The sequence below is a fragment of the Chanodichthys erythropterus genome, chromosome 9 (genome assembly GCF_024489055.1).
Source record: "Chanodichthys erythropterus isolate Z2021 chromosome 9, ASM2448905v1, whole genome shotgun sequence".
In the NCBI taxonomy this organism is placed as follows: Eukaryota; Metazoa; Chordata; class Actinopteri; order Cypriniformes; family Xenocyprididae; genus Chanodichthys; species Chanodichthys erythropterus.
The window spans coordinates 16728841-16750798 of NC_090229.1; the positions used below are offsets into that span (position 1 = coordinate 16728841).

At 36.7% G+C, this 21958-nt stretch overlaps 2 protein-coding genes across 3 annotated transcripts; both read left to right on the forward strand.

Moving 5' to 3' along the window:
- Positions 1-10899: 10899 nt before the first annotated feature.
- Positions 10900-13363, forward strand: gid8a (GID complex subunit 8 homolog a (S. cerevisiae)). 2 transcript variants are annotated; one of them, XM_067394789.1, is made up of 5 exons: positions 10900-10930; positions 11533-11660; positions 11824-12020; positions 12120-12317; positions 12488-13363. In XM_067394789.1, the coding sequence occupies exons 2-5, from the start codon at positions 11540-11542 to the stop codon at positions 12659-12661; spliced, it is 690 nt and encodes a 229-aa protein (XP_067250890.1). In that variant the 5' UTR covers positions 10900-10930; positions 11533-11539; the 3' UTR covers positions 12662-13363. The 2 variants fall into 2 exon arrangements, with proteins under 2 accessions (XP_067250890.1, XP_067250889.1); XM_067394788.1 differs by lacking the exon at positions 10900-10930 and having other exon boundaries at positions 11303-11660.
- A 226-nt stretch (positions 13364-13589) lies between these two features.
- slc17a9a (solute carrier family 17 member 9a) lies at positions 13590-20912 on the forward strand. The gene is made up of 13 exons (XM_067394786.1): positions 13590-13800; positions 15358-15555; positions 15641-15780; positions 16645-16744; positions 16918-17042; positions 17367-17466; positions 18313-18409; positions 18595-18682; positions 19844-19878; positions 19990-20105; positions 20205-20260; positions 20338-20367; positions 20666-20912. Exons 1-13 carry the CDS (start codon positions 13667-13669, stop codon positions 20818-20820), a joined length of 1374 nt encoding a protein of 457 aa, XP_067250887.1. The 5' UTR covers positions 13590-13666; the 3' UTR covers positions 20821-20912.
- The last annotated feature ends 1046 nt before the right edge of the window (positions 20913-21958 follow it).

Consider the following 21958-nt stretch of genomic DNA (forward strand, 5'->3'; position numbering starts at 1 on the left):
CCAAATTTTAAAATGGTTCATCTTTGTCATCAAAATTCTAAGGTTGTGTTATTGAGTTAATACAGTGTGAAGAATATTTTACACACTCCAACTTTGCCTTGTCAGACCATTAATTGCTCAGTTGAAGAAAGCGAGCAGTGTTTTATCATGGTGTTTATCTACAAGCATTGTGCTGTAAGCCTTACAGTAAAGGTTGAATGGTGTAAAGATGGTAGCCCATTTTATTTATGTGCACATCTGGCACTTGCTCAGACTGCTGAGACTGAACATCAGTAATTTAAGTCAACGGCCAATGAGAGTATCTGTACATTGTGGTCAAACTCTGAGGACTTTGGCATGTGTGGCGCATACATAGCAATATAATGGTCATATATAGAATGTTAAAGTAGGTGTTGAAACATTGAAACAGCTGGGAGTAAAATTCTCCCTTAGAAGCTCTAGATAACCATCTCTTTGATTGGCTGCCATATTGTTCTACTCATCCAGCGCATAGTTACAAGAAGAGGATGGGATGATTATGTGGAGTTCTGGGAGAAGGCCAGCAATATAAACTTAAACAAAATTTCTAGACATGCGACAGATTTGCATGAAATAAGGGTTTATTGACAGGCAAGCAAAAAAGCGTGCAGGTCTTCTTGGTAGAAGATGCTCTGTGCATATTAAAACAGTGAGAACAATTAGAAAACAACAAATCCTGTTCTAAATGTTACACAATAATGTCTTCCTGATGTTTTGCAGTATTTTTATCAAAACGTATCCAAATATTTCAGTTGATTTCAGATGCACTCCATTACAAAATCAAAGAGGCCTATACATGACCAAATAGTGATCACAAAACATGATGTTGCAGGTAGTAATGTGAGATTAGCCTTTCTTTTTTAGGCTGGAATATTGACCTGCGTCATTGACTTTGGTTTTGCTGCGTTTTCTGAGTTGCAATGGGAACCTAATGTCTTTTGTACAGAAACCATTAATATGTATCTGATGTTTAGAACATTTGTGCCCATGGTTCCTTCGACCAAGTAATGTCTACATCAGCAAACCCCTAATTAAATCTATTTAATTATTATTATGTGAAGATGACCTCATAGACTAGTGGTAATAGACTTAGTGAAACAGTAATACATTTAAATATAGAAATAGTAATATAGATTGAATTAGAAGAGGAATTTCACATTCCTGTCAGCTCCCAAAATTAATATTCCTATCATGCGCCTGCAACCCAAGCGGCCTCAGTTCCTGTTCAGCTCTGTGACTTTACGAGAATAACCATGCAGTCTTCACTCCGTGCTGCTGCTCGTTTTCTAAACGAGACTGGTTTGTCGTTTTAAGGCCCCTCTCTTGGCATTCACCGCGTGCCTTAATTGTATGGATATTAAATCAAGGTCCGCCGTGAACACGCAGAGTGGCGGGCCCGTGTCACCACCCTCCATGACGCGCGCACACCAGAGCAGGCTCCTCTTCAAAGAGTACCGCAAAGAGGGATGGCGTAATGCGTTTTGACAACACGCCGTCGACAAAACGTCAAAATACTAATTACAATAATGTTTCTACAGTGTTCTCTATTTCAATTTCGCGTGAAACACAGTCAAATATCCAAGCATATATTGCGCAGACCAGGCCAACCAGTGGCCTATATTCACTCCCTTTAAGAGCTGCTCTGGGAGTCTATATGATTCTGCAGCCTCAATTCAAGCAGCCATGGCTATTGTCCTCCTTCTTTTGAGTCTCTGGGATTTTTTTTTTTTTTTTTTTTGCCTCTGTTGCAGTACGGCTAGGAATTCAAAAAGAATGTCAATGCCCAAAATAAAGCATATTATGAATTAATAGGTGTCGTACTATAAACCGAGGAATTTCATTGCAGGCGACAGAATGAAAGCAACGAAGAAGGTCTATAGCATCCGTCCGAAGGGCGCGCATTGTTATGATTCTCACTCGTTTTGCTGACCTCTGCAGTAGTGCATCCTATAGACTACATCAAGTGTAAACAACACACTTTTAAAATATCAAAATACACAATTAACTATTTTTCAAAAAGCTGTTAACCAACCTTATTCAAAATAATATCACCGCCAAAAACAAGCAAAATGACTGAAACATCACTACAGTCCCCGTAAACACGATGCTCCATTTTCTCCGTCGAGCATCTTTTGAGCTGCCGCCGTATCCCTCCTGCATCCCGCAATAAGCAACGAGGTCACGTCTTTCGTTTCTCGCCGAAACACACTGATTGTATCCAGGTTTAAATCGTAATCGACTTCTGCTGCAGTGTTCAAGAGTCTCGTTTGCGTCTTAGTTGCGCTGATCCCTTCTGGAGAAATTAGTGCTTCCTCGCGTCCCCGCGCGCTCGTCCTCCTCTGCTGATAGGACTCAAGCGCGAGAGGATTACATCGGGACATGGTGACGTCATGACCCGCACCGAAGGCCCCCTCCTCTCCCGTTAACCAAATCCCCATCAGAACGATGCCCTTGAAAACCAGTGAGGCTGACATTCGGAGGACTGAGAGCCATTTGCGCCCTTTAAATTCAGCTGAGTTGTTGTAGTAGCTAAAAATGTAGTAGCTATAAATGCCCCCAAGCTTTCTAAACAATACCTATGTGCCACGGTCAGTTCATGGTTTATCACCTGCTTCATTATATAGACAGAAAGCGAGAATTATATGCAAAAACCGTCTCAAATGAACCTGCTCAGAGGGCTGAGCTTTTATAGGGAAGGATGTATGCTTTAGCCTATAAAAGAAGTAGTCTAAAGTTGCGTCCCAAATGATGCACTACACTATGCACTTATACACTACTTGTGCACTATGCACTCATCCATGGAGTGCGTGAATTGTATAAGGTTATTTTGTCATTTAACAACGGAGTCCGATCCTCCCTTCCCCTCCGCTACGTAATTAAAGCTGCGACAGTCGACTGCACGAAGTGTCCAACATTCCACACTTCATTTTTTCCATTAAGTTAGTGCATCATCCGGGTATTTAAAGTGTACTTTTTCTTTTTGGAACTTTCAGTGTGAATGCACTACTCACACTATTTATACTTAAAAACGTCATAGAATAGTGCATAAGTATACGAATTGGGACGCATCTTAAAGGTGATAAAGAGGAATTTTTCGTCGACTGAGAAACCAAAGACTGTTAGTGAGTTTTTGACATGAGCGCATGCGTAAGATCAACCTCCCCTCCTTTCGAGGAAACGCCTCCCAAAACTCATGCCACGAGTATTGGAACACGAGTGTTTACCACCGGCATTCGCTGTGTCGTGTTAGTGGATTCATTATGTCGGACTCACCACAGCTAACTCATAATCTGCAGTACAAAAACATTGCATGCGGCGCCTGTGGAGTGTGGAAAGTTACTGGAGCGCGCAGCCGCGATCGTCTCTCACAAGGAACGTCAAGGCAGTGATTGACAAGCCAGAGGGCCAATCGTTTACGCGATTGGCTGATGTTTTTAAGGCCCTACCTTGCGCACAGATGATGTATATTAATATTATTCCTTTCAGTGCACCTAATAAATAGTCTTTTATCAGTTAGTAAAGACAGTTTCAAGTAATATTGCAAAAATGTATAAAACAAAACATCCTCTTTAGCACCTTTAAGTCTAAAATAGGCCTTTGTAAGCTAAATATTAGAATACGAAACATTTATAGTGAGATTGGTGTGTGAATTATTCAATGACTTCAAAACAATCGTGCAACAGTTTTGTGGCGCCCCTAGCAATATAGCTAACTGCCAACTATCTTTAACATTAGTAAATCTATAATAAAGTGATAGATTATTAAAATAGACCGCTTTTTGTCAATGTTATGTTATAGCCTGTAAGAAAATGCTCTGTTGCTATAGTACAGGTGAAAGCGACTTCTGGAGCATCTGTTTTGCGACTTGACAATCTTACTTTTGTGGTGTAAGTAACCAGTATAAAAAGTAAAAACCAGTAGCCTACATATCCTGCATATTCATTAAAAAGTCTTAATAGGAGATCAAATTTCAACCATTTTTATCCTGGTTGCAGTCCAAACAGGCTACGTGCTTGAATTGGGCCACACCAGATTCTTTTTTTTTCCCGCGAGTTTCCATAAATGATAGTAAACATTTGTGAACGTTAAACAAATAGGCCCATCTAATTTATCTAAATGAGAGCAAGTGGGAGGAAAGGAAGTAAAAGGATTTGAATATTTAGGAAGCGAGGAAGCCCATAACCCACGCGCAATTTCATGGACCTGACAGTTTGCTGCAGTAGGCAGCAACTTAAATTCACCATCTTGAATTCACCTCATTTCCAATCCCCCTCAGTTCGACTGTAAATGTGTAAAATCCAAGAATAGATGTTCAACCGGGAAAACGGTTATTTATTCTTCCCCTGAAGCGATATTTTGGACCTACTTCCTTATCCATTGAGCAAGGGACGAGTTTTGTCTTTGCATTACAATAACGGCCGGACCATTCATCCCGTGCGTCCCTGCTCTTCAACAGCCTGTCCACCCCACGGCGCGAGCGGGGCCTCTCCATCATAAGACGTCACAACAAATGCAAGTCAGTGCAGGAGGGAGGCAGGGCCGCGATTTAGCGGCTTTGTCATTGACGAGGAGTCAAGATAATGTAGATGAATAAGAGCTGAGAAAGCCCATTGAGTTTAAGTAACTGCCTGCACCTGCTTCTACTGTCATGTATATCTAACCCTGCTGTCGAGGTCAAAGACGCCCCATATTCTGTAAGGGATTATTAAAAGACGTTTAAAACTGCCAGTTTAGAAAACGATTGTTAGCGACTGTATTTAATTCAATGAGTCAAATTTGGTCAACAAAAACAGACTATTACTGGCTTAACAGGAAAGGCCTATACTAAAACAATTATGAAACAAATAAACAATTAAAAAAAAAAACCAGCAAAAATGTAAAAGGCAACATACAAAAATATCAAACCATTGTTTGGGCCACATCACAAATAAATAACATTATAAAAAACAGAAAACACAAAACAATATATTTGGATAACATATGGGATGTTAAATCAAAGATGGGGATAAAGAAAATTAAATAAATGAAGCAAAAATGAAAATGAATGTGCATAAAATAAATTTAGTGTATAGGCAAGGAGGAAAAAATCACTTTCTGTGATCTACTTATCACTCACAGCCCCCCCCCCCCCCTCCTTTTTTTTTTTTACTTTTTTCTCCCTCACTTTTTGTCTTCCTTCTTTTTTGTTTTATTTTCATCCTGTTTGATCATTTTCTGCAACTTCCCTCTATTCCTCTCTTGTCAGTCTTCCTTTTCTGCTCCCTCTTTAACTTCCACTCTCCCTCTCTCTTCCTCCCACCCTCCTTCTCTCTTCCTCCCACGTGTTTCTACATCACACTCTTCAGTATGAGATCTACTCTGCCCTACATGTCTCAGCTGATTGGACCAGCTGCTCAAATCAAGTTCACCATAGCAACTATGATTCAGTCGCCCAGCAACGGGTTTTACTTTCACCCCACTTCCTACTCAGGGACCCCTGTCTCCCCACTGCCAACCGTCCAGCGTGTGAATCTGTGGATGAGTGATAAAGTGTGACTCTCTTACCTGGCATCTGTGGTTTCACAGGGTGGATCACAGCAGTGAGGAAATTTGAGGAAATATGCATTCAAGTTAAGATTATTTATGGTTTTTATCATTTATTTACAGAGCTGGGTAGATTACTTATGAATTGTAATCAGTTACTGATTACAAATTACATGACAAAATTTGTAATCAGTAATATAATCTCTTATCTTACACATTTTTGGTAATGTAATCTGACTACTTTTGGATTACATCTAGATTACTTTTGTTCTAACTCTTATTTGATGTCACATATATTGTAGGATACTACTATTTTGACAGAAACAAAGAAAAAATATAGTCCAAAAAAATATATTCTATTCACCAACAAGAGCCTCAACAGATTATTTTTAAAGTGCAATGTATGGACAGTTAATACTTTAAATACCAACACTAATGTACCTGTTAATGTTTTCTGATAGTAACACTGAATAAAACAAAATCACATTTTATGATTTTAAAATATATTTACTTAAAATTAAGTAAATTTAGAAAACAGCAACATTACAAAAACAAATATTGAAAAAACATGAAATTCAAAGCAATATCACTGCTACATCAAATATTTAATCTATATTTCATATATTATTATAATTATTATAATTATATTATTATTATTTCATATATATATTTCATCTATATTTCCCCCTCACCACCAGAAAAACTCGAAGAATCACAAATGTATATAAGCGGCAGGTTTAATAAAAAAATATAAATGTTAAAAAAATGAAAAATTAGGAGAATCAATTAATTGTGAACAATTTACTGCCATTGTGTAAATAATCAACCCGATCTCATGGCAATTCCTACTTATTTTACGAGGTGGCTAATTTGTACAAATTCATATGACCTCACACGTACAAATTCATACATTTTTTGCTAAATCGTATCCAGATTAAATGTAATCCGTTTCTACCAAGCTCTGTTTATTTGTGATTTTGACATGGTTACTTTTTTAGCATTTTACATTTCGTATGACATGCATTATATAATCTTAAAGCATACACATTGGCCCCATTTTTTTCTTGTTTTAAAGTATTTTTTATCATGAAATGATACATTTCTCAGCAGTTACATATATAATTTTACTGAGAAACTTAATATCATTTAATTTTATTGAGTATGTTAATTTGGAAAAAAAATATAGCCTTTATATATTATTATTTCTGCCATTTCCCACTATTATTTCATTAAGATTCTTAAATTCAACATATAAATGGAATGAATTTGGGCAAAATATAGGCTAGGCACTTTCAGGAGAAAGGTCATCATCAATATGATGAGAGGGTTTGTTTGTGTAAGACAAATGCGTGTGCTTTCATTGGTGCATCTCCTTTATTGTGTCCTCAATCCCTCCATTCCTATTGTTTTATTATGTTTGACATATAGGATAGGAGTCCTTATCTAAGGTCATGTAATATATTTCTGGTCATGTGTTTATTGAAGTGATCTCCACATTAATGTTATGGCTAAAGATAATTATGTGCTGATCAAATTTATTTACATCAATAAGGAATCAGGGCTATAAAATTCAATTTTATTTGATAAGTTCACACAGAAAACATGTTTTTGGCATGAATCTGAAGAGTATTGCATTGCCAATATATGATTCAAAAAAGTGTTGTAGGGTACGTTTACATGACAACGATGTACTAAAAAAGGAAACATTTTTCCACAATTGCAATTCCACATGGATCTGCGAAAATGACAAAAAAACACAGTAATATTCATGTCGAGCCAGTAGTGGGCGATGTCACTTTGTAAAGAACAACTACACACCTATAGACTGAACACGTAATATGTATGCGCATGATGTCGCCGTTTTCACTAATTCGCGTTTTTAGTTTACATGGACACAATAATGGTATGGTTTTCAAAACTTGCAATTTTGAATCCCGTTTTCAAAAGTTTGCGATTTCAGGCCCCGAAAATACCACTGTTGTGTAAATCAACGGCCAAAACGCATAAAAAGTTTTCCGTTTGAAAACGATGTCGTGTAAACAGCCCCTCAGATAATTAATTCATTTGATTTTGTCATTATTTTACATGTTTATTGCTGGTATGATGTTTGCATTTGAATGATTAAAATAAACAAGGCCATCAACTCTCACTTATTAAACAGATGTGTTTCTCCTTATCACAAAATACTTGATTGCATCCCATCAACCCCCTCATGCAGGATTCCTCCAGCAATAGTTCTAATTTCTAATCATGCTCATTTGCATTAGTAAATGATGACTAATTAATCAGACTTGTTTGGGGTATTTCTCGGGTGTAGGAGGAATATTGTCAATTTGATATAAAAACTGTTTACATGGGGGGGAAATAGTTTTCCTATAAAATAAATAATGTGTTAATTATTGTAATGATAAAAACCAGTGTTTGTGTGTGGCCCAGTTTCCTTCTGACTTTTAGAGGGAGAATTTTTGGAAATGTCTGCTCTTGCATGCATACAGATTAACACCCAGTAGTAATTTGGCGTGATGACCCAGTTTCCAAAAGCAAAGCCAGTCTTTTCCATCTCTCACAAAGTCAGTTTATGTGACAGAATATCAACAATATCACATTTTCTGGAGTAGCTATTTGACCAGATACACATTTTATTTAGAAAAGAAACCATCACCAGGGCAAAATATTATGCTTTACGCATACAATTATAGGCCTATTTGCTTTTAAAATGGGTACAGTTAGCTACTGGGATTTGACATTTCCTCCCCCTGAAAAATTCCATTTCCTCAACTCGTTGTTTTGGATATGGACTAGAAAAGCAAAATGCCAAATCAGCTAATATGATTGTTATCATGGCTGTTTTGAAGCAATAAGCTCCATATTTGATAAAAACAGCACCTGTTTGTTTGTTTGTGTGGCGGGACGCTGATTTGATTGGACAGACTGTTAATCCTTCAAAAGTTTCGACAGGTCAAATAGGCGTTACTAACTCTAGCAACAAAGGACGTTGGACGTGGACGAATAATATTCACATTTGCGATCAGAATGAACATCATGAGAATGTATCCGGCTGGTGAACAAGACCGTGAACTGCCCTTCTACACGTGCATGAGCAGCGCGCCCTACGGTCAGAGCCTCGGTGAAGGAGTTCCCACGCATCCCTCAGACGAATTAAGCACGGACCGTCGCGTAATCGAAGAGACAGCATCATCGGAGACGGACAGAAAAAGTTTTCAGTGTCTGGAAAATGGATTTCACGGAAACTCGGTGTCGAGCAGCGGGACAAACAGAAAGCAAAGAGCGCTGCGGTTACTTATCAATGCGCGTGAACGGAGGCGCATGCACGATCTTAACGATGCGCTGGATGACCTGCGAGCTGTCATACCATATACGACGAATCAAAACGTGAAAAAACTATCCAAGATAGCGACGCTGCTCCTGGCCAAGAACCACATCCTGATGCAAGCTCGGGCTTTGAAGGAGATGAGGAGGATAGTTGAGCAGCTGAACGTGACACAGAACATTATGACACCACATATAGGCCTTTTGTCGCATTAAGTCTTTATGTCAGCGTGTTTGTTGTTTTTATTGTTTACTAGCCTATGTAATTATGAGTAATTTGATCCTAAATAATCCAATAAATCATTTCATTACACACTACATGCAAGTTCTTGCTTATGTAGCCTAGGCATAGCCTATTGAAACATGAACACTTTATAAATGATCCTTTTTATCATGTTCCTTTTTTATCATGAAAACTTGTTATATTTAACATTTCTGTCACTCATGTTTAATACCCTAGCTGTTGTGGAATTATGGTGTTGAAAATCCTCAAAATAAATATGTCTTGTCTTGAATTTTGAAAATAAAATAAAAGAGTTTTATATTTGAAAAGTATACTCCTATTTATTGATTTTGAAACAGGGCAAATTAAGTCAATATGCAAACACTCAGGATACTCTATACAAAATCAAGCGTGCATCTGGATATCATTTGGACATTTAGCCTGCATAAACACACTAATTTTATTATTATAATAAATATTTTAATGGCAATAGCATATAGAATAAAGTTTATAACTAACCAAAAGGGTTTTAAAGCCTTATAGCCTACCAAACCATAAATATTATATATATATATATATATATATATATATATATATATATATATATATATATATATATATATAATAAAGAATGAATGAATGCAGTACACATTTGTGAAGAATCTATATAGCATCAAGTTTTTTTTTAATCTATAGCCCTATAGCCAACTCAAGAACCCTACACTAAAAATGGTTCTTGAAATAAGTTTTGGTGAACTTTTAAGGGGACAAAAAAAAAAAAAAGTTTTATGTTTTTATTAAATGCAGGGTTTTACATAAACTGTTAAGAATAAATCTCCAAATCACTTTTAATGTTTACTGCCAGTCTTTGATTAACAAATTATATAACATATTTGATTTGGTTAACTAAATAGATAAAATCATACACCATCAAAATATGAAACAAAATTTTATTGCATCACCTGTTTTGTCTGAAAAATAACATATGGCATGGTTCAACCTGAAAGCACAAAAAAACAAACACATTTTCATTGGCTCATTCCGCCTGGTCATCATATGGCAGAAATTAATACCAGCTGTTGTCATTTTAATGTTATGAGGAGGGAAATAAACAATAGATTGCTATTATATACAGACAACAAACCCCCTTCTCCCCCTCCACTCTTTACAGGGGGATTTCTCATCTGGACATCACAATAAAGGTGATAGTCCCATCTAATCTCCGAGACATAATCAGTTATCTTTCTGGCCCTACTGTATATTGTGGTTTTGTAATAACAGTATTGTTAGATAATATTTAAGAGGATTGGGCAAATTCAAGCTTGTTTTTGGAAGGTTAGAGAGTAAAAGGTAAACATTAAGGGTTGTTGCCATTGTTTCTCTTCATGAACACTAAAATTGTTGGAGAAGTTAAAGTCAATAAAAATATATATTTGAACATTATAAGGTCTAATTATGATATTTTGATAGATATTTAGATATAGGCCTACGAGTTTAAGAAAATTATTTTAGTTAACAGTCAACATACAGTTTTAGACTTTTAAACTCTCGCTGAAATTTATATTAAAATAGGCTAGTTCAAACAATTCTTAATTTATTTATTTTTTCTTAAATAGTTTCCAAACAAATTAAAAATTATTGTTTTAAACATTAATGTTCCGTAAATAAAATAAATCTGTAGGATCAGAGAATCTGGCAACCTTACCAGCTTTGCCACAGCAACCGTGACGTCAGTATTCTGACCAATCACTGACCTCCCCTCAAGTCTCGTTAGGAGCTCTTCTCTGTTATCGCGTGATCTTCGCTGAGGCCCACCGCTATTTATATTCGTAAACAGTAAGTATTTTCACCATTCTTCATATTTTGCGAAAAACAAATAACACGAATGAACAACAGTTCAAATTAATATAATTTAGCATTATTTTATTTTCATGCGTGGCCACTGGGAAATGTTATTGTCGGAAAATGGCTGAACAAGCCCGTTTGCAAGTCTCACGCGCTGCTGTTGTGTTTCATGCTCTCGGGGCTTGTTTATTTTAGTACCATTACCAGTTAAAAGCGAAAAATATTAATGGCGAGTTTTTTAATATAACCTGTCAGGTGCATAAGTGTCACCATTACAAAATCTTTTTACGTCGCGTACGCTGTTTGCTGGCCAGTGAGCCGCTGGCTTCTCTGTTGTGCTGTCTAGGAGCAGAAACACCGCGAAAATATGAACGTCCACAGTGCAGTTCATTCATTTACCGTCAAACTCCAACATCGTAATCTTAGACTACTTAAAAGCAGCTTTAATTTTTTTCAGCCAGACCCAGCGTGCACTAAAAGTGAATCAAAACTCTTCTTTGACAATAAACATTTAAAAGTGAGTGCACGTGCATTTTTATATCGGATGCGTGCAAAATGATGTTTGTTGTTTTTGCATGTCATGTCTACCACAGCACATCCATGATGAGTTATTCAGAAAAGCCTGAGGATATTACAAAAGAGGAATGGATGGATAAACTGAATAATGTGCACATTCAGAGAGCGGATATGAACCGGCTTATCATGAACTATCTAGTAACAGGTATGTCAGTATTATTTTATAGTATTGATTCAAGCACAGTAGATTTGTGTAAAATAAAATAAATATATCTGCGTTAACCTTAGGTTTTTGTATTTGCTGTATTTTTTTTGTATTTAAAATCAAATGCATAAACTGCCCCTCTGAACATGTTTCAATTCCACAGAGGGCTTTAAAGAGGCTGCAGAGAAGTTCCGTATGGAATCCGGGATTGAGCCGAATGTGGATCTGGACTCCCTTGATGAGAGGATAAAGATCAGGGAAATGGTTCTGAAAGGTCAGATCCAGGAAGCCATTGCTCTCATTAACAGCCTTCACCCCGAGCTCCTTGACACCAATCGATACCTCTACTTTCACCTTCAGGTAAACATCTGCCCCAAGAAGACAAAAAGTACTGAAAAGAAACCCTAACGCGACCTTTATTGTAAAACTGTTGTTGTTATTTCTTGTAAACTCTTGTAGCAGCAGCATCTGATTGAGCTCATCCGTTTGCGGGAGACTGAGGCAGCACTGGAGTTTGCGCAGTCGCAGCTGGCCGAACAGGGAGAGGAGAGCAGAGAATGTCTCACTGAGATGGAGCGGACCCTGGCACTGCTCGCCTTCGACAACCCGGAAGAATCGCCGTTTGGAGACTTGCTCAACATGATGCAGAGGCAGAAGGTATGTGTGTTTATTTGTGTAGAACGTAACCATCACAATGGGATAGTGCTTGTTGTTTCCATGTAAGTCGATTCTCCTTTTTATGTATAGTATGGTGCATTACTGTATCTAGTGTAAATTCTGCACTTTTTCCCTCCCTCCGTAATGCCGGGTTCTGTCTCCCTCTATAGGTGTGGAGCGAGGTGAACCAGGCTGTTCTAGACTATGAGAACAGGGAATCTACTCCAAAATTAGCAAAGCTGCTGAAACTTTTACTGTGGGCTCAGAACGAACTGGACCAGAAAAAAGTGAAATACTCCAGAATGACAGACCTTAGCAAGGGCACCATTGAGGACCCCAAGTAGAGACTGTAATTCACATGGACACATTTGAATTTTTTGGGGTTTTTTGTCCTATTTATGAACAGTCAGTGACTGGATGGCAAATATAAATCTCTCTATATATATTGATTTTTTTTTTTTCTTGATGCCTCTATAAAAAGTAACTTAACAGCATATGATTTTATTTCAAACAAAGCTATGCTGATTCAAAACAAGTAAAACTAAATGTTTTATTTTAATCTACCATTTACTATGCTGGTAGCTTATTTTCTGAAGTACATGGAATATTTCTATGGTAATGTTGTTTGGTGATATTTTTTTTATATATATATATAATTTTCAGTCTGTCATATCATCTGTTTTGTGTTTATTTATTTTTTTCTCCATGCTCTTCACTGGTTTCACATACAATACTGTATCCTCATACTTGTTTTAGGCTGTGTTTTGAGGGAAATATAAGCTCTTGTTTGAAAAGAACAAGTCATCATATTTAATTTTGGTTTCACTGATATAATTTAACTGCTTTTACCATGGATCCAACAATTTCATTTATTATTTTATTTATGAGCAGCTACAGATGATGTTGAGTAAGCTAATGTTTTAGACTTACATGATATATGACATTTTAATTACAAAACAACAAATATCGTCATTACAAACTTAAAGCATTTGCCTTATGTTCATGAGTTTTGTCTCTCATTTTTGTTCACATTTTGTACTGCTTGTTTTGGGGAAAAAGTTGATTTCACAGTGTAATTGTTTACTTGAGTTTTTCATTATTCACATTTATAAGGTCAAATCTCCAGATTCAACAGCGATCAGAATGATGATGCGTACAAGAATGGCGACATTCCTACAGTCTACGATAAATGCAGTTCAGGATGAGCCCCTCAAAACATTTAATGTAGGTGTGGCGCAATTGTCTCCGCCTCTTATGCGTTACTTACGCACCCTTAATATGTTATTATAAACGTTGATGTTCAGTGCAGAACCGGTGCTCATTAACCGGTTTTTACTCAATTGGATTTAATGGCTGCTGAGCAAGAAGCGGACCATTCCACCCCACCTGTGGGCTTTGTGAAAACACCTTTCATAAACGTGTGCCACACGTCCGGGTTAAAGATAACGCACATCAACGACAATGCAACCACTTTATGGCCAAGGTATGATGAAACTTGTTTATTAACGGGGATTAAAAACTTTACTCAACATTGTTTGTGCGTTAATATCGGCAATATTTTCTTCTGTAGAAATAAAACAAGAGCGCCATTCTGGTATGATAGAGGTAGTTGTCAATGGGCACTGCAATTCACATCGCTTCACCTCCATCCTCCTTCCTGGTAGTTTCGCTTCCTGGCATCGGTTGCATAGAAATCGTCTACTTTGTCTCTGCGGTCCCCTGATAAAGTTTTTGGTGGACGAGTCCTAATTGAGTCTTATTTTAAAGATAATTTTTCATGCAATCCAAATAAGCTTTAAATCTATTTATCGGAAAGGGTTTAAACAATGGTGTTCATGCTCATTATTCCATTTCTGTTCGTCAACTGTCTGTGAAATTTGACCAGTTTATGTCTCAGTTGTTGAATCTTTTAATGCCCATATACAAATATTTCCACGTTAAGACATTTGCTGGAAATAAAAGCAGTTGAAAGTGAGAAGACGTTTGTTTTTTGTTGAGTTTATAGACAGAAAAAAACACACACACACACACACACACAAAAAAAAAAGAATGAGATGGGCAGTTCAAACGTCCACTCATAATGTCTTATGAATACTTTTTACAAAAAAAAAAAAAAAGTATCCAGAACTAACAATCTGCATTAATTTGTGTTTATTAGATAGGGGTGTATGTTTTACAGTAGGTGTTTTGTAATCTGTGGATGCCAGAAATTATTTATTGAAGATTTTGTCAAGCGTCATTAATTTAAAGGTGCCATCGAATGTTTTTTTACAAGATGTAATATAAGTCTAAGGTGTCCCCTGAATGTGTCTGTGAAGTTTCAGTTCAAAATACCCCATAGATTTTTTTAAATTAATTTTTTTAACTGCCTATTTTGGGGCATCATTAACTATGCACCGATTCAGGGCTGCTGGCCCTTTAAATCTCGTGCTCCCTGCCCATCGAGCTCACGACTCTATACCATCCGACTCTTTACAAAGTTCACACAGCTAATATAACCCTCAAATGGATCTTTACAAGATGTTCGTCATGTATGCTGCATGCATGCTTCGGGTCATGTGAGTAGGCTATAGTATTTATTTGGGTGTTTACATTTGATTCTGAACAAGAATGTTGCTTGCTTACCTAGTATGATGATTCAGCTGTGCACAGATCCAGACGTTACTGGCTGCCCTTGTCTAATGCCTTTCATAATGTTGGGAACATGGGCTGGCATATGCAAATATTGGGGGCGTAACAGTTACGTAACAGTCGGTATTATGTTGAGATTCCCCTGTTCTGCGGAGGTCTTTTAAACAAATGAGATTTATATAAGAAGGAGGAAACAATGGTGTTTGAAACTCAGTGTATGTCTTTTCCATGTACTGAACTCTTGTTATTCAACTATGCAGAGGTTTTTGAATCTATGGCACCTTTAAATATCTACCTAATTAAATGAACATTTGTAACTCAGTGTTTTCAGATTGAGACACCTATGCCTGTGCTGTGGGCCACCAGATTGAGATGGAGTGTTGTAATTGTAATGTCCCACCTGCTGTAGGCCACTGGCTCAGACATGGACCCTGATGCTGCTGTTGGTCACATGTTTTCTCTTCTGGTCACGGATGGCCATGCCAATCTGTGCCGTCACCTTGGCGAAAGAATTTGGATGGAGCAAGACTGAAACTGGCATGGTGCTGGGTGCTTATTTCTGGGGTTACTGTTTTACTCAGGTACTTGGTGGTCATGCCAGTGATAGGTGAGTGTTTTTTGTGTAGCCCACAGGTTATAGATCAGTTATGGCAAGTGGTAGAAGATGGTGATGAAGACCATTGTTTTTACAGGATAGGAGGAGAGAGAGTACTGCTGCTGTCCACCCCCTCCTGGGCCGTGATGACAGCTATCACACCGCTTCTGGCCAACATTGGACTCCGACCTCTTGTTACCATGACAGTGAGCAGGTTTTTATTGGGTGTAATACAAGGTGAGAGCACTGTAAGAGACAGTTGAGGGGTAAAGGGAGAAAACTGTGAAAAAAATGAGGGGAAATTAGAGAATCAAAAAGGGAAGAGATAAATCTGTCTACATGTTTGAACTAGAAATTTCTGCCAGTATGTTTGTGAGATTGGATGCTGGGGACATTGGCTGTAATTACTAGGGTGGGTCTGAGCAAAGACTATAGATTGTCTAAGTTAGTTTAATCAGAATCGACTCACCCTGACTAATTTCGGTAGTTCATTTTGCACATCACACATTTTTTACATTCACTCTACTATTTCATCCGAGCCATATGTAAGCCCATTTCCACCACAAAAAAAATAAAAAAAAGAGCTTTGGTAAATTATATATACACATACAAAATATATATATTGTATTAGTCTGAAAGAAAAAAGTAATATACACCTAGGATGGCTTGGTGGTGTAATTTTCATTTTAAAGTGAACTAATTCTTTAACTCCAAATTTTGATTAAGTATGTCAAAAATGTGATTTTTATCTCATAATAATGTGTCATAATTTTGTCTTTTTTTCATAATCTTGACTTTTTATCTCATAATATCTCATAATCTCTTTTTATCTCTTCTTATAACTTTTTATCTCAGACATTTATATACTAATTTCTTTTTATATACTAATGATTATTACTTAGCATCTTATAATAGTGTCTTATTTAATATCATAAATATGAATTTTTGTCATATTTGTAATTCTTAAGAGCCAGAGAAGGGCTTCCATAACCCCTTAAAGACACGTAAAGGCAAAAAGAAATTCAAAGTGACCGTAATTGTTTTCTGAATGTCACAGAGTAATTCTCAGTAGCACATGAGTTATGCTATCTTTGTTTTTAGGGGTTCACTACCCTTCTCTTGTCAGTGTCTGTGCTCAGCGTGTGATGGAGGGAGAGAGAGGTTTTGCGATGAGCACTCTGGCATGTGGGTGCTACCTAGGGTGAGAATAATACTCGGCTATTCCCGGGCATTCCGATTTTTTTGTCCATAGAAACTTTTTTTTATTAATATTCTTGATCAGCACTATTTAATGCAAACACCTCTGGAATCACATACCTTGATTTAGTGTTCCATAATATTCATGATTTTGTAAGTAAGGTTTCTCTCTCTCAGGATGATACTGGTTGGAGGTGTGGGTTCCCTGATGCTGGACTGGTTTGGATGGGAGAGTGTGTTTTATGGAGCTGGTCTTCTTGCTCTTTGCTGGACCTTTTGTGTATGGAAATGTCTTCTCCAAGGTATCTTTATATGATCCTTTACATGTTTAAATTAAGTAGCATTGTTCTTGAGATTTTGTACTCTTTCTGGTGATTGGTGAGTGCTATTTTATTGCTTTAAAGGTCAGAATTGGTATAATTAAGTCCCTTGGAGTAGTTGCAGTGAATCAGAAGCAATCAGTATTTGTGTTTGCCATAGCAACAGTAATTGGACTTTTTTTGCCAGTGTAATTTCAAAACCCCCCTCTTTTTAAAGATCTCACCATGCAGCACCATTAAATTAGTCTTCAGAAATGGTGTTTGTTACATCTTACAGTTTTAAATGTGTCAGTTTGTCTGTCACAGGTCCAGTTTTCTCCCTCAACTCACTGTGGATCAGCAACAATTGTGTGCCTGAATCCACTAGAATCAACTGGCTGTATCTCCTCAGAGAGCCTAGTGTCTGGTGAGATTCAAAACATAAATATTTGTCCTTCATTTTACTCTTTACTTTCACTCATCATTATGTTTGGTTTCCCTTTTTGAGTTGTGTTTCATTTTCCATGCCTATAGGTATAAAAACAGAGTTTCCAGGGTTTCTCCTCATGATGACTAATTTTTAAGGCACTTATATTGTCTTAAGAAAAATGTTAAATATGTTGATTTTACAAAAACAGTACTGTGCAAAAGTCTTAGGCAAAAAGGTTTTAAGCCAGTTATGTATTTCTTTAGCTGTAGTGTGGCAGTAGGAAATATCAGTTTTCATTGCCAAACAGTCCCTTTGCCATTAACTGTAATAATCCAGTCCAGTGAGATTTTTGTATGCACAAGGAGTCTGACAACAGCCGTTATGCTCCACATGGAGATCTGACGCTTGATGAAACCTACCTGCAAAGCTACAGTACTGAGAAAAGTTTTAGGCACTTGTGTAAAAATGCTGTCTAAGTGAGGATGCTTTCAAAAATACTGTCATAAATAGATTTTATTTATCAATTAATTTCTGTTAACTATTATCAAATCAATATTTGGTGTAACCACCCTTTGCGTTTATAACAGCTTTTTGTCCTAGTTATGCTTGCACATAGATTTTCAGGTAGCTTTGCAGGTAGGTTATATATAAATATATGTTATGTTTTATATATTGCAAAATAATTATGAAATAACATTTTTAAGATAAGATTTTATATATATATATATATATATATATATATATATATATATATATATATATATATATATATATATATATATATATATATATATATATATATATAACATTTGCTCATTGCATGTGTTTGTGTGTGTGTTTTAGGGCCATGATCATTTCTCATCTATGCTTTAGTAGCACCTATTACACCCTCATGTCATGGCTACCAACGTTTTTCAAAGAAATGTTTCCTCATGCCAAGGTACTCCAGCCATTGTACATTTTACTGTTTGTTTCCCTTCTTATTTATATTTACACTCCCAGATTGCTTACAATTATGTTAATGTTAATATGTTAGTGACAATTCTAACTCTATATTGCTAAATTAAATGCATGAGGTTTTCCTGGTTTGCTTGGCTATGCATTTCCTTTTTTTTTTGCTGACAGGATTGGGTGTTTAATGTGATCCCTTGGATTGTGGCGCTGCCCACTTCACTGTTTGGAGGCTCAATCTCTGATCATCTCATTAGGCAAGGTGAAGAAAATCTACACTCTCTCATGACAGTTTGTAACTATTCTACATTTTGGTGAATTGGTGCTTAATTCGTATAGATTTGTATGATCTCATTTGTATGTTTTCTTATGATCTGCTTGCACACAATGATGGTTAAAGGGTTACTTCACCCAAAAAATGAAAATTCTGTCATTTATTACTCACCTTCGTTTCCCACACCCGTAAGACTTTCATTAATCTTCGTAACACAAATTAAGATATTTTTGATAAAATCAGATGGGGTCTGCATTGCCAGCAAGACAATTAACACTTACATTGCCCAGAAAACTACTAAAGACGTATTTAAAACAGTTCATGTGACTACAGTGGTTCAACCTTGATGTTATGAAGCGACAAGAATACTTTTTGTGTGCCAAAAAACAAAATAACGACTTTATTCAACAATATCTAGTGAAGGCCGATTTCAAAACACTGCCTCATGAAGCTTCGAAACTTGATGAATCTTTTGTTTCGAATCAGTGGTTCGGAGCGCGTATCAAACTGCCACAAACCACTGAAATTTCGAAACACTTATGATGTAACGAAGCCTCATTTACTGAAATCACATGACTTTCATGCTCCGAAACAAAAGATTCGTAAAGCTTCGAAGCTTAATGAAGCAGTGTTTTGAAATCGCCCATCACTAGATTGTTGAATAGTCGTTATTTTGTTTTTTTGTCACACAAAAAGTATTCTCGTCGCTTCATAACATTAAGGTTGAACCACTGTAGTCACATGAACTGTTTTAAATACGTCTTTAGTAGCTTTCTGGGCATTTAAAGTGTTAATTGTCTTGCTGGCAATGCAGGCTTCACTGAGCCATCGGATTTCATCAAAAATATCTTAATTTGTGTTCTGAAGATGAACAAAGGTCTTACGGGTTTGGAATGACACGAGGGTGAACAATTAATGACAGAATTTTCATTTTTGGGTGAACTAAACCTTTAAGTTATAGACCGTCTTGCTTTCTTTTTTCTAAAAATCAAATTGTATGAATTCATATGAAATTTATACAAAATAGTTGCATTTTCACATGAGATCGGGTTGACAAAAACATTTCTCTTTGTCTTAACCTGGCAGTTTCTGGTTGACCCTGATGAAAAATCTCGGTGTTAATTAATTACTTTTATGTCTTTATGTCAGGCTGTGGGACAGCAGCTGTAAGGAAACTGATGCAGGTAAATATGAGCTTTACTTTGCCCTTATTTGCCCAGTTTTTTTTTTTCTTCGATTGATAACATGCATTGGTCATTGGTTTGTGTGTGTCTGTTTGAAACATGCTTGTGTAGTTCTGTGCTATGGGAGCAGCCAGCGTGTTCATCATCCTTCTCTGTATGACGAGCAGTTTTGTCCAGGCTGTTGCTTGTGTGTCTGTGGCTGTTGGGCTGTCCACCTTTAATAATAGGTTAGAATGAACTGTCATATCCAAAACTTGATCTTACAGCAACAGCATTGATTATATATAAGGTACATCGTTCATGTGTGTGTGTGTTTTCATGTTAAGTGGGGTGTCCATGAATGTGCATGACGTGGCACCATCATGTGCAGGAGCCCTGTTTGGTGAGACCGTTTTATTTATCTTATTACAATATTATGTTTTAAGTGTTGTTCTAAATATGTCGCTCTATTTCTTACAGGGATTATGAACACATGTGCTGCTTTTACTGGTGGGTTATAATCCATTTATCTGTAATCAAACCAATTACATGTAAACAGACAGTCCAGTGGATATTAATGTGCTCAAATACTAATAGAAGGAGTATTCAAGTAGTTTAAAACAGTTTTTTTGATAGGTCAGTATACACAATCTGCATTCTGTTTGAATATTAGAAAAATGTAAATAGTTAAAGTGATCTGTCTTGATCCGTCTGTCTTGTCCACTTATAATTTCCTTCCTCATTTGCACTGTTAATTGCAATACCTTCCTCTTTTCCCATTTCATGCTCTTTGAACTGCATTTCACAGGTTTGCTGATGGTGTGCATGTCTGGCTACATAATTGAGATCACAGATTCCTGGGTGACTGTGTTCTCCGTCCTGGCTGTGGTGAACATCATTGGTGTCACCATGTTCATTGTGCTGGGTGATGCAAAGCGAGTTGATCAGCCTCAGATCATTTGAACATCATGTCAACAAATTCTACCTCTCCAAGCCATATCAGGGTTTCCTTATTTGTCATTTGTAACAAATGTATTGGAAACTCTTCAACACTCTAAAACACTGTACAATAACTTTGTCATTTTGTATTTATTTAAATGTATATTAAATATTTGGCAGAGCTGGTTGGAAATAATACAGTGAAACAATGTTTTATTTATCTGAAATGTATCTTTAATAAATATAAGAAATAAAAAGTATAAGAGAAACCACTAATATGATTAAAATAATTAAACTATCGTGGCCTTAAAGGGTTAGTTCACCCAAAAATTAAAATTCTCTAATTTATTACTTACCTACATGCCGTTCCACACCCGTAAAACCTTTGTTAATCTTCAGAACACAAATTAAGATATTTTAGTTGAAATCCGATAGCTCCCTGAGGCCTCCATAGGGAGCAATGGACACTTCCTCTCTCAAGATCCATAAAGGTACTAAAAACATATTTAAATCGATTCATGTGAGTACAGTGGTTCAATATTAATATTATAAAGCGACGAGAATATTTTTGGAGCGCCAAAAAAAAACAAAATAACGACTTATTTAGTGATGGTCGATTTCAAAACACTGCTTCATGAAGCATCGGAGCATAAATGAATCAGTGTGTCGAATCATGATTCAGATCGCGTGTCAAACTGCAACGGCTGAAATCACGTGACTTTGGCGCTCCGAACTGAAGATTCGATACACTGATTCATCTGTGCTCCGATGCTTCCTGAAGCATTGTTTTGAAATCAGCCATCACTAAATAAGTCGTTATTTAGTTTTTTTGGCGCTCCAAAAATATTCTCGTCGCTTTATAATATTAATATTGAACCACTGTACTCACATGAACCGATTTAAATATGTTTTCAGTACCTTTATGTATCTTGAGAGAGGAAGTGTCATTCCTCCCTATGCAGGCCTCGCGGAGCCATCGGATTTCAACTAAAATATCTTAATTTGTGTTCTGAAGATTAACAAAGGTCTTACGGGTGTGGAACGGCATGAGGGTAAGTAATACATGACAGAATTTTCATTTTTGGGTGAACTAACCTTTTAAGTGTTTCTGATCAGTGATCAATGGGCACTTGTGTACTAATAATTCGATGCAAGTTCTCTA

Coding starts and splice junctions, on each gene's coding strand:
- gid8a (XM_067394788.1), top strand. CDS start 11,495: ATGATGTTTGTTGTTTTTGCATGTCATGTCTACCACAGCACATCCATG. Junction 11,661..11,823: donor CATGAACTATCTAGTAACAG/GTATGTCAGTAT, acceptor TCAATTCCACAG/AGGGCTTTAAAGAGGCTGCA. Junction 12,021..12,119: donor ACCTCTACTTTCACCTTCAG/GTAAACATCTGC, acceptor AAACTCTTGTAG/CAGCAGCATCTGATTGAGCT.
- slc17a9a (XM_067394786.1), top strand. CDS start 13,667: ATGGCTGCTGAGCAAGAAGCGGACCATTCCACCCCACCTGTGGGCTTT. Junction 15,556..15,640: donor GGTGGTCATGCCAGTGATAG/GTGAGTGTTTTT, acceptor TTGTTTTTACAG/GATAGGAGGAGAGAGAGTAC. Junction 17,467..18,312: donor CTCAGAGAGCCTAGTGTCTG/GTGAGATTCAAA, acceptor TGTGTGTTTTAG/GGCCATGATCATTTCTCATC.